General features: G+C 44.4%; 1 protein-coding gene across 2 annotated transcripts in view; it reads right to left on the bottom strand.

The window, feature by feature from the left end:
* Positions 1-99: 99 nt before the first annotated feature.
* LOC118387666 (histone-lysine N-methyltransferase SETD1B-A-like) overlaps positions 100-20037 on the bottom strand; it is a 24459-nt gene continuing 4521 nt past the window's right edge. For both annotated transcript variants that reach the window (XM_052525764.1, XM_052525763.1), the window contains exons 5-17: positions 17731-17840; positions 13032-14165; positions 8186-8929; positions 7555-7725; positions 7149-7433; positions 6899-6980; positions 6373-6804; positions 4875-6250; positions 4398-4565; positions 4097-4222; positions 3864-3983; positions 3554-3691; positions 100-3043 (exon numbers count right to left, since the gene is read on the bottom strand). In XM_052525764.1, coding sequence (XP_052381724.1) covers positions 2870-3043; positions 3554-3691; positions 3864-3983; positions 4097-4222; positions 4398-4565; positions 4875-6250; positions 6373-6804; positions 6899-6980; positions 7149-7433; positions 7555-7725; positions 8186-8929; positions 13032-14165; positions 17731-17840 — 5060 coding nt within the window. In that variant the 3' untranslated portion in view covers positions 100-2869. The remainder of the gene's footprint in view (positions 3044-3553; positions 3692-3863; positions 3984-4096; positions 4223-4397; positions 4566-4874; positions 6251-6372; positions 6805-6898; positions 6981-7148; positions 7434-7554; positions 7726-8185; positions 8930-13031; positions 14166-17730; positions 17841-20037) is intronic.

Below are 20037 nucleotides of genomic sequence, written 5' to 3'. Positions count from 1 at the left end.
CCTGTGTCAGTTGATACTAATAGTTTACTGTACATAACCAATCCAGTAATTGCTGTCTGAACACTGAAATGTAATGTATTCATTCAATTAACTCAATCATTTGAAAAAAAAGCCTTTATTTTCTATGATTTTATTTTTCATACATTTGTGTAATAAATAGACATGAGAAACAGGCTGATGATTCCACCCCATTCCCATGTCATTTCTGCACCATGTTTTTTTCCTTTCTCCACACTGCAAACAGGTTTTCATAGAATTTACAACAAAAACTACTAAATAAAGCTTGACACAAGCTGAAAATACTGCCACCAGCTTCACCAGCTCTGTCTGACACAGATCTCTCAGCTGTATTGCTGTAGCAAATCCCCCGGAACAAAAATATATATATATATATATTCACAGTTAAAGTATTTATTCATTTTAAGATTACAAAGGAAATGAAGACGTTTCTACAAGAAACAATCTTTCAAAGGGAAGTGGAGTTTTTTTTCTGTACAAGATGCACCTTTCCTTTAGATAAACAATTAAACCCATGTTTTTTTTTAAGATATATTTTTTTACTGATCCCTGAAAAGACCACTTCAAATACTCACCTTTTTGTTAAAAAAAAAAAGATGCATCATTTTATGTATTCCCCATGACGATAGATAAAAAAAAGCTTCAGGTATTTTTCTATACAAGTGATCCTGTACAATATAAACATCAGTTGTTAAAAAAAAAAAAGCAAAAACACTGAGCTATCCAACTGAATGAGAAGCAATGAATGACTTGGTCGTCAGACTTCTGATTGGCTAGGAGGGCGTAAGCAGAAGTGCAAGCCTCCAGTGCATTCAAAAACGGCAATGATTCACGAAGCTGAATGACAAGAGACGATACCCACGCGACAAACACACACAAACAGAAGACTGAAGCTCGGGGTTCATAGTGTGGCGGTGATAGTGCAAGGTCTATTTGGGTTGTTTGAGATTAGAAACACTTGTGTATACCGAGTAGAACACTACTTGTGTATACCGAGTAGAACACTGAACTACCGTGAGGGACCAGACATGTTACAAAGAAGCACCATGGGGTGAGAACACCTAAACCAGTCATCACCAACACACCACCGGACAGTAAAATAAAGACAATGTCGACAGCATTTCATAATAGTGCATGCGCATTAACACAGTTGCAAGCGGCAGATTTCAGAAACACTTTTTGCCCTGTAGTCATGGAAACCCCAGAAGCGTAGACATGTATATGACACTTGTGATTTAACTTACGTTTATAAACTGCCTTCTTTTCTAGCCCCCCAAGGTAATTATAATGTAAAAAGTTCCTCGTAACTGCAGTCACGTGAGAACATTGGAATTACATTTACGTAGGTTTCACCTATTTTTACTATCATTTTCCTGTTGTCAACTTTATAGAGCATTGAATAAATGATTCTCTCAAGATTTAACACTGGAAATGTAATGGACATCTGTATGGCTTCCAGACAAGCTTTAGGAAGAAATCTAAGCATGACGAAAAGCCTAAACCTAATAATACTAGTTCAAATCGGATCGGAACCCTTCCTTAGAACATTCTTTTAAATGGTCAATCACCTCTATAAACATGGTAACCTCAGCAACCAGATTGACATGGATGGATGTCATGTTGGAGGTGAGCAGGCATCATGAAGTCAAACATTTCAATACAATCTGCATCAGCAGTCTCACTGTGCAGGGATAACAACGTTTGCTATGGAAGGAATGATGGGCCTATGGTTGCTTTTGGAAACACAACACTATGGTGTCGAGGTTCGATTGTGTTCACTTTTTAAGGAACCCGTCTTGCATTATTTCCCCATTCGTATGGCCTACAGAGGGCAGTACTTTCACTCATTGCACGCAAAATACAATAGTTTTTTTGGGGAAGACAAAACGGTACGAAGGGTCATTTCTGAACGACAACAAAGGATGGCAAAACCATTGGAATAACATTTTATAAATCTCTGAAAACGTATTCCTTCATGTTTAAATAAAGTAACAGACAGCAGCATACTCTATATTCTTTGCTGGAATGAGCAGGTGTGGATTCATCTGCACTCCAGTGATCTCCACATGTTTGTGACTTGATGACACAATGACTCATTCTGTAGCTTCAATTACATCAGTTTTCTACATTTACTATGGAAAACAAAAAGGGGGGTTAAGCAAATGGAGGCATCCCCGCAGGCTTCTCCTTGGGTGGCAAACCCAGTTCTCAAGACCCCAAACCTACTTCCTGTATGTGCCACTATGGCACCAAAATGGTGAGAATAGTGTCATCTCCCGCGGGGAAGCGGTGTCCCTCTCACGGCCAAGTGTTTTCATTGTGCGTGTCAACAGTATTAATGAGCAGCGAGAAGTGTGTGTGTGTGTATATGTGTACATAGAAAATGGAGGGCTCCGTTCCACGTGGTCTCTGTAAAGCTTATGAGAAAAGCTGGAGTAGGTAAAACTGTACAAGCCAAGACCAGACCTGGGGGGAACCATGCTGAATAGAACACAAAACAATTAAGGGTGCTGCACCAGGAAGCCAGATGGTGTACAGCATTGTGGAAATTCAAAAAGGTCACTGGCAGAGTAGTAGAAAACTCATGTTTATGTCCATTTTAAAGAGCACCTGGAATCGTAAACAATCTTGAGTAAATATCTGCATGTATAAAAAGAGTCCCAGACAGGTAGCTGCACTGTATCCAGATGATGGGTTGTCTACCCATCTCCTGGTTCTTCCACCCCTCCTCTTTTGTCCTTGTGTTTTTAGCATGATGTCTCTGTGTGCGTGTCCAGGGAATGGGGGACAACGTTAGTTGGTAACAGTGCTTGTTGTTTTCCGGGAGTTTCCCCTTGGCCAGAGACTAACGTTAGTTCAACGTTCCCCTACAGTTCTCTGCCCCACACAAGCAGGGGATCTTCTCGTCCTCGATGGGGAACTTGTAGTCGTAGGTGATCTCCTCGTTGACGTTGATGGGTTGTCGGGAGTAGATGACAATCTTCTTTTGGGACTCCACTGTGATCACCTTGGCGTAGCAGTTGGGCTGAGAAGACGAACAAAACAGAGGTGTTAGCGTCAGCGTGTTTGCTACCCATGCTACCTTATATAATGTTACTTACCCTACATTATTCATCTCATATGCATACGTATATACTGTACTCTACATCATCCTTATGTAATACATGTATCACTAGCCACTTTAACTATGCCACTTTGTTTACTTTGTCTACATACTCATCTCATATGTATATACTGTACTCGATACCATCTACTGTATGCTGCTCTGTACCATCACTCATTCATATATCCTTATGTACATATTCTTTATCCCCTTACACTGTGTATAAGACAGTAGTTTTGGAATTGTTAGTTAGATTACTTGTTGGTTATCACTGCATTGTCGGAACTAGAAGCACAAGCATTTCGCTACACTCGCATTAACATCTGCTAACCATGTGTATGTGACAAATAAAATTTGATTTGCTAGCGTAGCAATGTGAAATTGGGTCAACGAATTGACGAGGTTCAGTTTTGATTGAGAGGAGACACTTACATTGCAGCTGTGGTTGATGAAGCGGGCGAAGTTGCCACACTTGGTGGCGTCTATGATGGTGTCGTGGTCCACACGGAACATGTAGCTGCTCCCGATGCCCTCGTCCTCGTAGCGCTTCTCCCTCATGTCAGCAATCACCTGGTCACAGGATTGGATGGTTTTACACTTAGCCTGCTTAACACTCACCTGTAGGACATGACGATTTGCAGCCGGCACAAAGTAGACGTTTGTGCTGTCGGATAATCTCTGGAATGCTTCCCGTCTGCACATCACCTCCCTCAGACTGAGAAGACAGTTGTGTTCTACTCACCTGCCTGATGTTCTGACCCACGTACTCAATCACCATCTCGTCAGCAGCAATTGGCTCCATAGCAAACAAACCCCAGTCGTGGATATGCGACTTACAGAACCGAATCTTCTTCTTACGGAACTGGGGAAAGAGTAAAAAAACAAAACAAGCCAAATTGAAGTGACAGTATTGCATTGACACATTAACAGAGTAAAATAACAGTGGTTGTGTGGGTTGTGTTTGGCCTTTGGTACCTTCAGCTGGTTGAACTTGAGCAGGTCGCTGTCACAGCTGAAAGAGGACAGCAGGCGGCGCTGTTCAGACCGACGCTCAGAGCCAGCTCTGGTGGAGACGAGGGGCTGCGCGGGAATGCTCTTGCCCTGCAGAGAGAGACGGAGGAAGGGAGAGAAGGAGATTGAGTGACAGAGGGGAAATTAAGAAGGAAAACACAATGAGCTCCTACTCAAGGCAAACGGACGCACAAACGCACAGATGAACAGACACCCTTGCTGTTGTGAACTCAAGCCCATCAGCCCACTCTCTGCTAAAACCCACCTGCATGTCTATAGGCCCCTCCTCCAGCAGGTGCTTGTTGCTGTTGAGGTATTTGATCTTGTCCTTCTTGTCGATCTTGTAGTAGCCCTCGCTACGGGCACAGCCAGTCATGTGATCCCTCATGCCATCGTCCCTCCTCTTCCTCTTCACCGCTGGGATGTTGGTAGGTACAGGGGAGTCAAGGGAAATCATTCTAAAAGGCTTTTGGAGAAGGCTAAACCTTGGGTTGGTCGAACCATGACCAAGCATTTCTAAATGTACACCTATATAAATTGCTTGATGACTAAGCAAAAAAAGAACAGGGAAAAAAAGGACAATAAATAAACAAAACTTTTGGACAAAAACAGACTAACTTGTTTGTATTCGAGTAGAGAGGCAGCAGAGGGCCCTATCATTGCTATACAGTTAAAGGCAAATATAAATGTACTAGCAATAAATGGGCAGTAATATTATCAACGGAGAGTAGTAAAGGATATGAGGGTGCTGGACCCACAGTGTGTCGTTGAGCCAGTCGTTGCCATTGTCCTGCTGCAGCATCTTGTCGTAGGTGACCTGCAGGTGCCGGATGTCCTCCTCATCGATGCCGTCGTTCCAGATGTCGTACAGGATGGTCATCTCCTCAAACTCAGAGCGTGGAGCGAGGTGGGGCCGCGGCGGCGTGAACGCGGGGGAGTGGCTAGCCAGCAGCAGCTCTTCCCACCCTCGCCGCACCTTACGGGCAGGCTTCTGCACGCGCTCCTCTTCTTCATAGGGGAGGAACCGGTCGTCAAGGGGCAGAACCGTATGCGGGTCTGGCTCCCCTTCCCGGAAGTCCAGGCCCACTGTGGAGGAGTCTAGCCCAACGTAGCTGGGGATTCCAGGAAGAGTGGCTGCAGCAGCCGTGTCTGCAGAGAGTTCTCGGAGCTGGGCATCGTGAGGCAAAGAGGGGGGCATGGAGGTGGGAGTCGCCGAGAGCTCCATAGGCTCAGTCTTAGGAGAAGTCAGTGCTGCCAGAGCTGCCAGAGCTGCAGCCTTTTTACTCTTGGGTCGCCCAGGCTTCCTCTTAGGCGGGGTTATGTCCGGGGGCACTGGGAGGTCTAAGGCCGGGACAGCAGGCAGGTCTTTTGGCACGCTGGTTAAGGCCTGTCCCTGGGGGGAGACAAGGGGCAAGGTCTGGCTGGCCAAGGTGCTGAGTGGAGGCTCCTTGAACAGCGGACTTTCTGAAGAGGCTTTCCGGTGGATGGGAAGGCCAGCAGCCAGGGCTGTGGGGTCTGGGAAGACAGGGGTAAAGGTCAAATCTCTGCCGGGGGTTCGGGGGATACCTGCACTCAGGACGGGGGACTGTGCAGGGTAGGAGAAGGGGCTGCCGGATATGTGGGGGGAGCTGAGGCTGACCAGGCTGCTGCCAGTCAGAGGGGCATCGCTGCCAGGTGTGACGGGCACGTTCTCGGTGCTGTTCTGGGACTTGCCCAGGCCCCTTGCCCGGTCCATCAGGTCCCTGCCAGGGGTGCGGGGCACATCCTCGTCTGTGGACAGCCTGGCCCTAAAGGGGAGGGGGAGGTCCGGCATGGGGCCGGGAGGCGGTAGCAGGAGGGAGTGGCCTCCCATGGCTGGGGAAGGGGGGAGGGGGAGGTGCATAGGTGGGACTACTAGGGATCTAAGGAGGACTGCGTCGGGGTCCAGGGATGTGGAAGCCCCTCTACCTGGCGTACAGGGCAGATCCTTGTCCTCTGTGTGGGCCTTGGGTCGAGAGTCCTGGTCGCTGTCAGCCAGGGAGCCCGTCGGGGTGGGCGGCCGCAGGTTTGTAACATCATCCTGGGGCTCTGTCTTCAATACAGGGATGGCGACTTCCAGGTTAAGGTCTGACTCCTCAGCTGAAAGACAACCAACATGTCATGACAATCTATCAGTTAAAAGCAATATGCAGAGTGTAACATCTGAAATGACATCTGGAAAACAAAGCTTGTGTGGTTAGGTAACAGGAGAGGGTTAAGACCTGGGACTCCTTTGGGTGAAGGGGGCCTGAGGTCCTCCAGGCTGGTCTGGCCAGGCTCCGCTGCTCCTGTGACCTCGCTGAGGGATCTGTGGTTGGGCTTGAGCTTCAGCCCCTCCCTAGGCCTCTGGTCTTCCTCTAAACCAGCCAGCTCGGAGGGCTCATCCTCTGGGGGAGGACCTAAGGGCGTGCTGGGTGCCTTGGGCTCCACCTCCTCCTCAGATGAGGAAGACGAAGAGGAGGATGAGGACGAAGATGTCCGAACCCGGTCCTCGTCTTTATCCGGTAGACTCTCCACGTCTACCGCCGCCTCCTCCTCCTCCTCTTCCTCCTCCTCTTCTTCTGCCTCCTCCTCTGAACTGGAATCATAGTCAGAGGAGTCCCCACTCGCAGAGGAGTCAGAGACAACTTTCGAGGATGCTGAACTGGCAACGTCTGTGGGAGCGAGGAGGAGAGAGAATAGGTTACAGAGGCAGAGTTTACACACAGTACCAAATAACTATGGTCATTGACATAAGCGTGGATTTACCCTCATCCGACGACTCCGATGATTCACCATCACTGGTTGAGGCCGCCTCATCTTCTTCCTCATCCTCTTCCTCTCCACTCTCCTGAAAGGTCCAATCACAGAGGTTAAAAGCTTTTATTAAAATCATTGGTCTACAGTATGATGCCTCAGGTTGCCTTCTCCCAATGAGCTGAAGCACCTGTTGAAGGTTGTGATGGTCAACAGTTCATCTACCATTCTAGGACATGTGGTCATTTGATTGACAACTCACCTTGCCCGATGACAACCTCTCAGAAGCATCTGTCTCATCAGGCTCCTCCTCCCTATCGGACAGAGACTCCTCTTTCCCAGAAGTCTCTTCTTCCTCCTCGCCCTCACTGTCCAGCTCCAGCGGCCGCGCATGTCGCCTCCGTAATGCCGCACTGTCCTCGTCCATCCTGGACCCGTCTTCTGGAAGTTCCGCTATGTCCTCCAGCTCATCGTCCACAGGCGTGGAGGGTCGCGCTCGCTTAGTGTCCCCGGTGGAGGTGGCATCAGGAGGGTCCTTCCTCTTCACCTGAAGACACACACACACACACATTAATCATCTCTGACAAATCCAATTGTTGAACCATTTTACAAAGCACCAGAGCCCTTTAGACATATTCTTAATCAATCCTAAAAGTGGCTGGTGGTACCTTGAAGGAGGGCAGGCGGATGGCTCCTCGGAGGCCGATGCCCAGGCCCATACCCTCATAGCCTAGGCCTTCTCCCTTGTTCCAGTTCTCCAGTAGACTGGAGCCCATGGTCTCTTTGGGCTTGGGCTTCTCCTTCTCCTCCTCGCCAGCCTTCACCGGGGTCAGGGACGCCTGGGGGACGAACAACAACATGGTACTGACATGAAAGCCTGTTTGCTATCTGGCTTGTTAACGCAGGAGAATACCTGGCTTGAATAGTCATGTCATTACAATTCAATGTTAGCTAGAGTTTGTGAAATAGCAAAGTCCATCATTTCAACGCATTCAAATAAATTCTCACTCAACCTCGACTTCGCAAGAATATGAGGTTAGTTGAGCTTTTCTGATACAAAACATTCCAGGAGTTCTAAATGAGGTTTTCCTATAAACATTCATTTTGTATCCAAGCAACAATGGCCACAAAAAGACTGAGGGATATATATTTGAGCTAAACCAACAATGAAAGGCCAGGGCGTAGTTAAATAAAATATATAATAATAAATAAATAAAAATTCCACATAATCTCAGAATTGACTGTTCACGCGAGACTGAAGTGAGACTAGACAGGAGCTGGATTTGAAGTATCACTCACCTTGGCTGAGTGTTCTTTCTTATCCCACCACTCGTCAAAGGCCCTAAAGGCCACCACCTCCACCATCTTACGGTTGAGGTCCCTCTTCATGATGGCCTTCAGCTCCTTGACGATGACCAGCAGCACCCCTTCCACAGTGGCCTTGTGAGGATCCTCCTTCTTAGCCTCGTAGCCCGGTGGAGGAACAGCAGGGTTGAACTTGGGAATGCTAGGATGGGGCCAAGGTTGCTGCCCGTGGCCCCCTGCACTGGCAGCTGGGGTGCTACTCATGGACAAGGGTAGGTAGGGACCCCCAAACTGCATGGCTGCTGACCCAGCTGAAGCCGTCCCTCCTGTGTTCATGAAGTGTGGGTAGGGGTAGGGACCCCGGGTCTGGGCCATGCGACTCAGCATTTGGGTCTGCATCTGGAAGGACATGTGAACACTGCCCCATTGAGGCAGGCAGCTCATCAGCTCCATCTGCATCATGGGCACCATGCCATGGGGGTAGAGGTGAGGCAGCATGGGGTGGGGCACTCCAGGTGCCAGGTGTGGGCCCGGGACGGCAGAGAGGTGGTGTGGAAGACCGAAGCCCGCTTGAGGGGGTAGAGGATGGAAGCCGGGAGGTGGGAGGGGCATAGACTGCATGGGGGACACAGCAGAGTGGACCACGATGCCTTTGGCACAGTCGCCACTGTGTGTGGGCGTGCCTGGCATGTCGTCCTCATCCGAGATCTCCATGTCTTCCCCAGAAGACTGATGGCTCTGTGGGAGAGGGAAAGGACAAGGTGTCAGGACATATCTATACAGTACATGACCTGATAGAGTCAAATAGGAAGCCTCCACACAATGAGCACAGGTCCCAGCTTCTCTACTCATCCCTACAGACCCGTTACCCGAGCTGTGTCATGAAACGTTGCATGTGCAGTTTGACATCAGAAATATCTTTGTTTACCAAGCAGTGGATGCAAATCACATGCCACTTCAAATGCAGCTTAACAAACACTTTATCAGATGGTAATCGTCTACAACATTGCAGATACACCACATTACCAAAAGTATATGGACACCTGCTAGTCGAACATCTCATTCCAAAAAATCATCTGCATTAATATGGAGTTGATCCCCCCTTTGCTGCCACAACAGCCTCTACTCTTCTGGGAAGACTTTCCACTAGATGTTGGAACATTGCTGCGGGGACTTGCTTCCATTCAGCCACAAGAGCATTAGTGAGGTCGGGCACTGAAATTGGGCGATTAGGCCTGGCTCGCAGTCAGCATTCCAATTCATCCCAAAGGTGTTCAATGGGGTTGAGGCCCAATTAGGCCTATGTCATTCATCAGGTGGCCACCCATTATTACAGTGCATTCAGAAAGTATTTTCCACATTTTGTTACGTTACAGCCTTATTCTAAAATTGATTAAATAGTGCCCCCCCACCCCCATTCTACACACAATACCCCATAACGACAAAGCAAAAACAGGTTTTTAGTATATTTGAGTTTGACCACAATATTGCAACCAACTTTCTATGGCTTGTTTTAAAAATAATGATATTTGAGAGATGATTTACTTTTAAAATAACTGAAAGTGAGAGGTTGTAATCTGAATCAAGGGAAAAAGGCCTTTCGTGAACATAGGGGGAGACATTTTTACTAATTTGCTAGAGAACCCGTTTGGATTTAAGCATAGCTTTTGCATGACTGAAGCCTTTAGTGAGAGGTCTAATGCTTTAATATTTAATCATTTCTGCCCTCCGAATTCATATTCATTATATAAATTAGGCCCGTTTAATTTTGTCTAGCTTGCCGTTCCAAATCAAATGGAATCTTTTTTTCGCATATAATTTAAACAAATGTTCACTAGGTGTAGGCAAGTACATAAGCAAGTAGATAAACTGGGATACGACTAAAGGGTTAAATCAGGGTGATTTTTCCACAAATATAAAAAAGGTATTTACCTTTCCATGGTAGCAAGATCTTATCTACCTTTTCTAACTTTCTATTTAAAATAATTAAAAATTACTGGAGTGAGATGTATTTATTTGGGGATATGTATACCGAGTACATCCACATCACAATCATACCTTTTTATTGGTAAACTACATGGTAAAGTAAAAGCATATTTTTTTTGTGATTCAATACGTAACACACATCATAATTTTGTTGAAATCCAGAGAGGTTCGAAAAAGTATCTAGATCCTCTATGAGGCTGTGGAGGGATCCAAATTGTGGATTTAAAAGAACATGAATCATCAGCGTACAATGACAGCCCTGTATTTCTAATTCCTTGATATTATTGTTGGATCTGATTTTAATAGCTAACATTTTGATGGCTATAATAAATAGATATGCTGATAGTGGACAACCTTGGTTTACTCCTCTTGACAGTTTAACATTTTCTGAGAAGTAGCCATTATTTACTATTTTACACCTAGGGTTACATAACTTCAACCCATTTTACAAGAGATTCTCCAAAATCAAAATGTTCCAGACATTTATATAGAAACACCAGTCGTACTTTATCAAAAGCCTTTTCAAGGTCTGCTATGAATAGCATGCCTGGTTTCCCAGATTTTTCATAGTGTTCTATTGTTTACAGTACTTGCCTTATATTTTTTCCAATGTATCGTCCACGTAAAAAACCTGTCTGATTAGAATTAATAATGTCTGAGAATACCTATGCGCTATACATTTTGCAGCACAACACTGAAGGCCTCCCATTTTTTTTAATGGACTGGATCTTTCTATTTTCCACTTGTATCCTGTTTCAGTAATAATGAAATCAGACCTTGAGTGTCTGATAATCTACCATTTTTATAGGAGTGGTTAAAACATGCTAATAACGGTCCTCTGAGTATATCAAAAGAGGTTTGGAGTTTTACTGGACTTAAAGGCTTTAAATTGCATCAAGAAGTTCCTCCTCTGTAATTTCACGTTCACATGAGTATTTCTGTATGGCTGTTAATATTACATTATTAATAGATGGAGGCAACAAACAAAATCATATGCTTTAAGTACTTTGCTTCCTCTTTCAAAATATAATTTGGTGAATCATAGGTGACCCCATCATTTGTAAGAAGTTTTAGTCAATTATTTTTGGTAGCATTTTTACAATGAAAATGTAATATATATATATTTTGTAATTGAATTTTTCCCCATTTCCCATCCAGTATGCTTTATTATTATAATATATTACACTTGATCTTTGTCGAATAAGTTCCTCAATTTATTTTTGTTTTTCCTGACTTATTCTGAGCCTCTATGGTAGTGTTTTTATTGCCATCTGTTCTGTTTGACCTAAGACTTACCAACTCCGACCTTTGCTAATATGTTCAGTCTCCCCAAAACGCTTGTCCATTTCACATAACCTCCATAACGCACTTCTTAATTGCTTTATTTCGCCAACATGTCAATATTTACAAGGCCACTTTTTGGGGTATACACTCCCCCAAGGGCTACTACTGACGCACAAATCAAAAGTTTCATTTACATTTTGCTTGTCCATTCTGTGAGACATTAAAGTAGTGATTTTGTGTGAAAAATCCAATGCACAAAAACACCGAAATCACCCTAGTAACTTAAATGGATTCTGTACACAAGCATGAATAAAATGACAAAATGTTTCCCCCAACCCATTAATAATAGCCATCATTGTTAAACAAACCATATCTGGGTGGCAATGAAATCATGATTCATGAAACAAACAAACTCACAAAGACTTAAAAAGCCTGGGGAGTGGTGTGTGTGAGTGTGAGTGTGAGTGTGAGTGTGTGTGTGTGTGTGCCAAACCAGTCATATTATTGAAATGTTTTCTTTGTGATAACATGAAACATACAGGGCTATGTGGCCAATCCTGAATGTCAGGCTCAACAGAACCAGTAAGTGATGAGTGTTGAATGGGGCTAACGGCCAGCGGGCCCTGTAGGCTACTCCTCTCCCCTGACGATGTGTCCCATGAGCTTTAAAAAGAGGAAGTGAAAGTGTTTTCTATTCCCCAACAGCAGGAGTCTGGTTTCTCTTTCCCGGTCACATCACTTGGTGTGGGTCTACTACTACCAGGGCACAAACTATTTACAAACAGTGAGTATCAAACATGAGGAAAATAACTGTGTACTCATCAAGAGAATAATTACTTCCTAAAGTGTTTTTCTTTAACTATCAAAGACTAGTTGAACCGATAGAGGTACCCTGTTAGGCCATACAATTGTACCGCTACTGTACTTCCACTTACTTTTCCTGTCAAATTGCTCTGGGACCCGGTTTTAAAGCCTTTGTTTGATGTTTCCCTGATACATGTCCACACTTTGGAGGGCTGGCTGCAATGTTCAATTGTGCTATGTCGAGAATTAACTAGCAACTGTAGGAGCTTTGCATTTTTTGCTAAATGATTAATACATGCTTTTTAAAACACACAGCCAAACAAACAGAAAGACCATGGAAACAGATTGTCAGAGTACATGAGGAGTGTGTGAAGTGTATTTCTTTGAGAGTTCTGACGGCAGGAGAAAAACACACTACTCAAACGTTCTGTATCACAGTATGTTGTTGATAACTTCAAAGCATACCAAGTTTGGAAGAAACCCATATAATAACAGTCACTGTTTGCTGTGAAACCAGTATAAACCATTTCCTCTGGTAGCACAAGAATGAAACAAGACAAAGTGCAGGCCTATGTTTACTTCCTGTGCCCCCTCCCCTATAACTGCCAAATAGATCAGTCTGCAAGCAGACATCTCCATAGCAAAACTACTACTCTGGCAAATAACATGTCATGTATGGAATGGACCCTCTATTCCCCCTTCTCATCCCTAACTTTCTAAAAACAGTGCATCTATCCAAAGTTAGGATGATACTGTTCGTTCTTACCTCCAATTTGTCTGTGGGTGTGTGGTTTCCGAGGCGACCATCCTTCTGGTCACTGGTGTTCATCCCATGGAGATGGTCTGGGGAGATGACCCTCTCGAGGAGCAAGCCTGTTCCAGGGATGGGCTCCTCATCATCGGAGTCAGGCAGGGGCGTAGGGCTGACATCCTCCAGGCCTGTGCTAGAGGGCCGAGAGGTGTGGGTGCCCCCATAAGGAGGGATGGGTGACAGCTGAGAGGAAGAGGAGGAGATGGGGCTCCCCTCCATACGCACCTCAGTGTCTGATGAGTCGCCACCAGGAAGGAAGGGAAGCTTTGTCCTTTTCTCCTTGAGCAGCATCTCGATACGGGAGTCCAGGCTATTTCGCTCTGACTCCAGCGTCGGGGTGCCGGGAGAAGGTGGGCAGGGCTCTGGTTTCCGGGCAAGGGGGGTGCTGGGGTGGGCCTTGGGTTCAGGTGGGGGTTCTGGAATGGGTGGAGTACCTGGCTTATCCTTGACTGGCATGAAGTCAGTGGCAGGGGCCATGGGGGGCTGGGGTGGTCTCCGGTACTCCGTTTCCCGCTGGACAGGCTGGTGGATCAGAGGTTCTGAGGGGGGGAACGCCGGGGGCATGGGGGCCTGCTGGTAGGGGGAGAAGGCTGACTTAAAGCTGGCACTGGTAGGGGGAGGTGGTGTGTGGGCAAAGGATGAGGCAGAGGGAGGGGGTTCAGGTGGGGCAGGTTGGTGCTGCTTAAAGGCAGACTGTTCAAAATTTCCTCGGTAAGAGGAGGAGGATGAGGAGGATCCCGATCCCCCAGCGCCATGGACGTAGCGCCTCTCCGGTCTCCGGTTGTAGGCATCCTGGAACTTGCTCTCGTGTCTGCGAGACTTGTAGCTTCCGGAGCCTTCGGCCCGGCTAGACTGGTAGGCTGGGGTGCCCTGTCTGCTGGAATAGCTGGAGTCCTGAGAGAAGGGGGTGCTGGTCTGGCGAGGGGTATGAGGGGTGCCCTGGGACTGCGGCGTGTCTTGCCTTAGGCTAGAGTAAGCCGTGTCCTGGGACAGTGGGGTGGTGTTGGTGCCGGTGCCGCTGGGAGTCACTGTGCCTCCCACTGCAGCAGATGAGCTGCTCTCAGAGAGCCGGCGCAAGGGTTCACAGGCCTGGGGAGGGACACACCAAAATCTGCTTAGGAAATCCACTCACAGAAGGCAGTGATGAAACACAGTCGGGTCAAATTAGTTAAATTATTACCACCCTTGATAAAGAGGAGCAAAAAAAGAACCGTATAAATACAAATACTGAGCTTTATTGTGCAGTATGCTAAAAAGAAAATTGGGTAATTATATTATTTTATACTAATAAAATTGCTCAGAGTAATATATTTTAACAAGCAATACATATTTTTCTCAAAAAGATAGGTCAAAAGTATTGGCACCCCTGTTTTGAATATCTCACCTCGCAAGGATAATGCCACAGCCTTTTTATAAAAAGGTTCAATGAGATTGGAGAACACAGGGATCTTATACCATTCCTCCATACATAATCCATTCTAGAGTCTTGATATCCTTAAGTCTGCGCGTATGGACTGCCCTCTGTAGCTAGGTTTCCATCCAATGGGTGACATATTTGCATGCAAATATTCTCAAATCTGCATAAAGAAAATGTAAGCATTTACCCACCAGTGGTGTGATTCCACACAACTGACTTGCGGATAAAAATATATATTTTTTTAAAGTGATGACGATGTAGTGCACAGAAAATGTCATTTTTTCGCTTACGTTTTCATGTACGGAGTAAAAATACAAAAGGTCAATGTGTTTCCATCGCATGTCAACAAATTTCAACTAGTTTAACAAAAACTGTTGCATTAAATAACTAATGTCTGGTCTTGGCAAGGGTGCTCTAGCCAAGAACTAGCAGACACGGTGAGGGTAGGCTTGTCTGCATGAGATTATTATGGATAAGAGCAAGAATATTTGTATTTATCAAATGGCAGTGAAGCATCATGTCATCAGAATATGACCCTAGATATTTATTGGAAAGGAGCATCAAGCTCATCAACATGCACTTTCACCACCCTGTGAAGTTCATCATAACTTAAATCTGTAGTCTATTAACCTGCTTGGTTTCTCGAGTCGTAGTGGGAAGACCACACACACCATATCATCGCGTGACTCCAAGTTTACCTCGATATGATGGTTATTTTTTAAATATTTGCGCATAAAGGCATTTCCACTGCCATTTCTCGCATAACTAATTTTACAGACACAAAGGGATCCCATGTCGAACAAACAATTAAATCGGTCGGCATTTAGAAAATTTTACCGAAATCTCCTGTTTCCATCACATATTATTATTATTATTTAATATGATACGAGTTTATTTGCATAAAAATTGTGGATGGAAACATGGTTTGTGTGGCCATAGAGATCCACGTCCATGTAATCTGAACATTGCACAGGTTCAAATCCAAGTGTCTATCCCGTTTAGCAATCTCCAGGCTTTTACATTTATTGGATGACATGAAAATAGAGCTCTTTGGCCACGCACACCAGTGGTAGGTTTGGCGTCACAAGAAAAATGCATATGAAGAAAAGAACCCCATACCTACTGTAAAATATGGTGGTGGATATTTTATCTTATGAAGACATTTTGCTTCCACTGGTCCTGGGGCCCTTGTTAAGGTCAACAGCATCATGAACTTTATCCAGTACTAAGGCATTTTAGCAACAAAAAAAAATAGTTTCTTCTACCATGAGGCTGAAACTTGGCCACAAGTGGATCTTCCAGCAAGACAATAACCAAGCACACATTAAAATCCACAAAAATCAACATTTTGCAATAGCTATCTCAGTCTTCGGCTTGAACCCCATTGAAAACCTGTGGTTTGAATGGAAGAGGACAGTCCATAAGCCAGGTGCGTAAATTGGTTATGGCAGTCGTCATACCCTAGCTCAACACCAACAATGTAGAATAGGCTACTAAATCATTCTAATACCGATTAAAAGGCATATGCAGTTTAGCAGTATTAGCGGGTTGAATCCCCCCGTCACTTTGCCATACCCTAGGTTTAGCTGAAATGACGTCCCTGCCATAAGCGCAGACAAAGGATATCAAGGATCTGGAAAGATTCTGTACAGAGGAATGGTCCAAGATCCCACCCAGTGTGTTCTCCAAACTAAAAAATAATAAGATCTATATATATATTTTAAAGGCTCAGTGTCATTATCCGCACATGGTGAGGTATTGAAAAACAGAGGTGCCATTGATTTTGACTCCCATTAAAATAAAATATTTGTTGTAAAAAAAAATTGCATGCAATACAGCTCAGTATTTGTATTATTTATAATTGCTAATCAAGGGTGCCAATAACTTTGGGCCTGACTGTATATAACATCAGATTATCAGCACCAGAGTTATGATTTCACTTAACAGGCCAACAGTTATATCTAAAGATGTATGGTCAAATTTGAGTTTTTTCAACACTTCCCAACATGTATTAATTAAAACAGCTAAAAACAGCCTAGCAGTGCTTGCAGGAGCAGCTGGGCAGTAGGGCTACGGTTCAAAGTACAGGCAGCCCCTTTTCTCTGCAGGCAGGGAGACGTTCTTGACAACATTCCTTCCTGGGCCCCATTTTACCACCTGCTGCACTGATAGAGATTAGAGATAAGGGTGTCAGCTTAGATTGGCTAGGGGTTCACTGGGACTCACTTGAGTACAGGGCAGTAACAATTATCCCTTTCATACACAGACCAAAATCCCACTAATTTACCATGCCTACTTCTTTTTACATGCTTTATGTTAGATCTGAAAGGGGTAGGGGGTAAAAACAACAACATAGCAAATGAAAAGCCACCTAAAGACCTAGACATGATTCCTGCATTTTCACAGACCATGTAACCAAAATACAGGTATTGTGTCTGTGTAAATGGTTCTGTGCTTTTTCTGTAGGTAAATTCATTAACATGTCGGCAGGTAGCCTAGTGGTTAGAGCGTTGGACTAGAAACCGAAACGTTGCAAGATCGAATCCCCGAGCTAACAAGGTAAAAATCTGTCGTTCTGCCCCTGAACAAGGCAGTTAACCCACTCTTCCTATGCTGTCATTGAAAATAAGAATTTGTTCTTAACTGACTTGCTTAGTTAAATAAAGGTCAAATAAAATGTAACACCTCCCTAATTTGAAATGCCAACAGCCCCCATAGTTTTACAACACACCCCACCCATCACAATTTGCAAGTTACAATTTGCAAGAACGAGTCAGGCATAGAGCAAAATGATTCACCAAACAAACCTTTGAAGCTGGAAAAACTACTGACAGTAATTACTTAACTAGGCCTTCAACTTAAATACATGTCAGGTGAGATACACTGGCTATTCTGCAGTATATATTGACAATGGAACATACAGGGAGGATTTCTGCATTTTCAAAATTACATATCTTGAAAACTAAGTCAACAATTGACAAACACCAAAAGATCATTTTTGGTTGGAGTTTTCCTTGAAAGTTGGGAGACTCAGGATTATGCTCAGAACTTTACAATCAATTCAAGGGACTAGGGCCTTGTCTATCAGTGGGCACTGCTACAAAAGGTACATCAAATAGAATGTTCAGACAAATTAAACATGCTGACCTTTTCTGTGAGCCTGTTATGGAACACGTGCACATTTTCTCAAATACAACATAAGTGCTGCTAAACATCAACACAAAAAGGTGGTCTTACCAGAAGAGCCTCTGCCAGGCTACGAGGGGACACTTCTCCTCCCACCGGAAGTGTCCGAGGGGTGAAGGTGCCATTCAGAAGTAGCTGGAAGTATCGAAGGCGATTCTCTCCTGAATGGATAAGGTTAAGATATGGTACAATAAAGGTTTGGTGGCACCTTACTGAAATAGAAAATGATATTTCTCAGTTACCCTTTAGTTGACACCTTAGGAGATGAGTAAAAATAACATCATGCACAGCAATAAATACAAAATAATGTATATGCAATAATATGTGATATATAGTGCCTTTACACCCCTTGACCTTTTCCACATTTTGAATTTAACATGGATTCAATTGAGTTGTCACTGGCCTACCCAAAATCCCCATAATGTTATAGTGGAATTATGTTGTTTGAAATTTTTCCAAAAAATAAAATATGAAAAGCTGAAACGTCTTGAGTCAATAAGTATTCAAGCCCTTTGTTATGGAAAGCATACAATTCAGGAGTAAAAATATGCCTAACAATTAAAATAATATGTTGCATGGATTCTATGTGCAATAACAGTGTTTAACATGAGTTTTGAATGTCTACTTCAAGCTCTGTATCCACACACACAGATAATTGTAAGGTCCCACAGTCCTGCAGTGAATTTCAAACACAGATTCAACCACAAAGACCAGGGAGGTTTTCCAATGCCTCTCAAAGAATGGAACCTATTGGTAGATGGGTACAAAAAAAAAATAGACATTGAATATCCCTTTGAGCATGGTGAATTGAATTATTACACTTTGGATGGTTTATCAATACACCCAGTCACAACAAGAAAACAAGTGCCCTTCTTAACTCAGTTGCCAGAGTGGAAGGAAACCTTTCAGGGATTTCACAATGAGGCCAATGGTGACTTTAAAACATTGTTTAATGGTTGTGATAGGAGAAAACTGAAGATGGATCAACAACATTTTAGTTACTCCACAATACTAACCTAATTGACAGAGTGAAAAGAAGGAAGCCGCTACAGAATACAAATATTCCAAAACATGCATCCTGTTTGCTTCAGCACTAAAGAAATACTGCAACAAATGTGGCAAAGCAATACACTTTTTGTCCTGAGTACAAAATTATGTTGGGGCAAATCCAATACAACACATTACTGTGTACCATTCTCCATATGTTCAAGCATAGTGGTGGCTGCATCATGTTATAGGTTTGCTTGTAATCTTTAATGAAGGGGGAGTTTTTCAGGATAAAAATAAATAAACCAAATGCCGCTAAGCACAGGCAAAATCCTAGTGGGAAAACCTGGTTCAGTCTGCTTTCCACCACACACTGGAAGAAGAATTCACCTTTCAGCAGGACAATAACCTAAAACACAAGGCAAAATCTGTACTGGAGTTGCTTACCAAGAACACAGTGAATGTTCATGAGTGTCCGAATAACATTTGACTTAAATCTACTTGAAAATACATGGCAGAGGCCTCCCGGGTGGCGCAGTGGTTAAGGGCGCTGTACTCCAGCGCCAGCTGTGCCATCAGAGTCCCTGGGTTCGTGCCCAGGCTCTGTCGTAACTGGCCGCGACCGGGAGGTCCGTGGGGCGACGCACAATTGGCCTAGCGTCGTCCGGGTTAGGGAGGACTTGGTTGGTAGGGATGTCCTTGTCTCATCGCGCACCAGCAACTCCTGTGGCGGGCCGGGCGCAGTGCGCGCTAACCAAGGTTGCCAGGTGCACGGTATACCCTCCGACACATTGGTGCGGCTGGCTTCCGGGTTGGATGCGCGCTGTGTTAAGAAGCAGTACGGCTGGTTGGGTTGTGTATCGGAGGACGCATGACTTTCAACCTTCGTCTCTCCTGAGCCTGTACGGGAGTTGTAGTGATGAGACAAGATAGTAGCTACAACAATTGGATACCACGAAATTGGGGAGAAAAATGGGTAAAATTCTAACAAAAAACAACAAAAAAAATACATGGCAGGGCCTGAAAATGGTTGTCTGGCAATGATCAACAACCAATTTGAGAGCTTGAAGAGTTTTGAAAATAATAAATGGACAATTGTTGCACAATCCAGTGTGTGTGGAAAGCTCTTAGAGCACCAAATGTGCTTCTACTGACTCAGGTGTATGAATGTTTATGTAAATGAGATAGATTTGCAAACATTTCAAAAAACATGTTTTCACTTTGTCATTATGTGGTATTGTGTGTAGATGAGAATTATACATTTTTTCATCCAACATGAATTCAGGCTGAAACACAACCAAATGTGGAATAAATCAAGGGGTATGAATACTTTCTGAAGGCATTATTTTTCAATTTATTTTATAAAACAGA

Source organism: Oncorhynchus keta, chromosome 9, assembly GCF_023373465.1.
Source record: "Oncorhynchus keta strain PuntledgeMale-10-30-2019 chromosome 9, Oket_V2, whole genome shotgun sequence".
Classification (NCBI taxonomy): Eukaryota; Metazoa; Chordata; class Actinopteri; order Salmoniformes; family Salmonidae; genus Oncorhynchus; species Oncorhynchus keta.
This window is presented reverse-complemented; position numbering and strand designations above follow the sequence as displayed.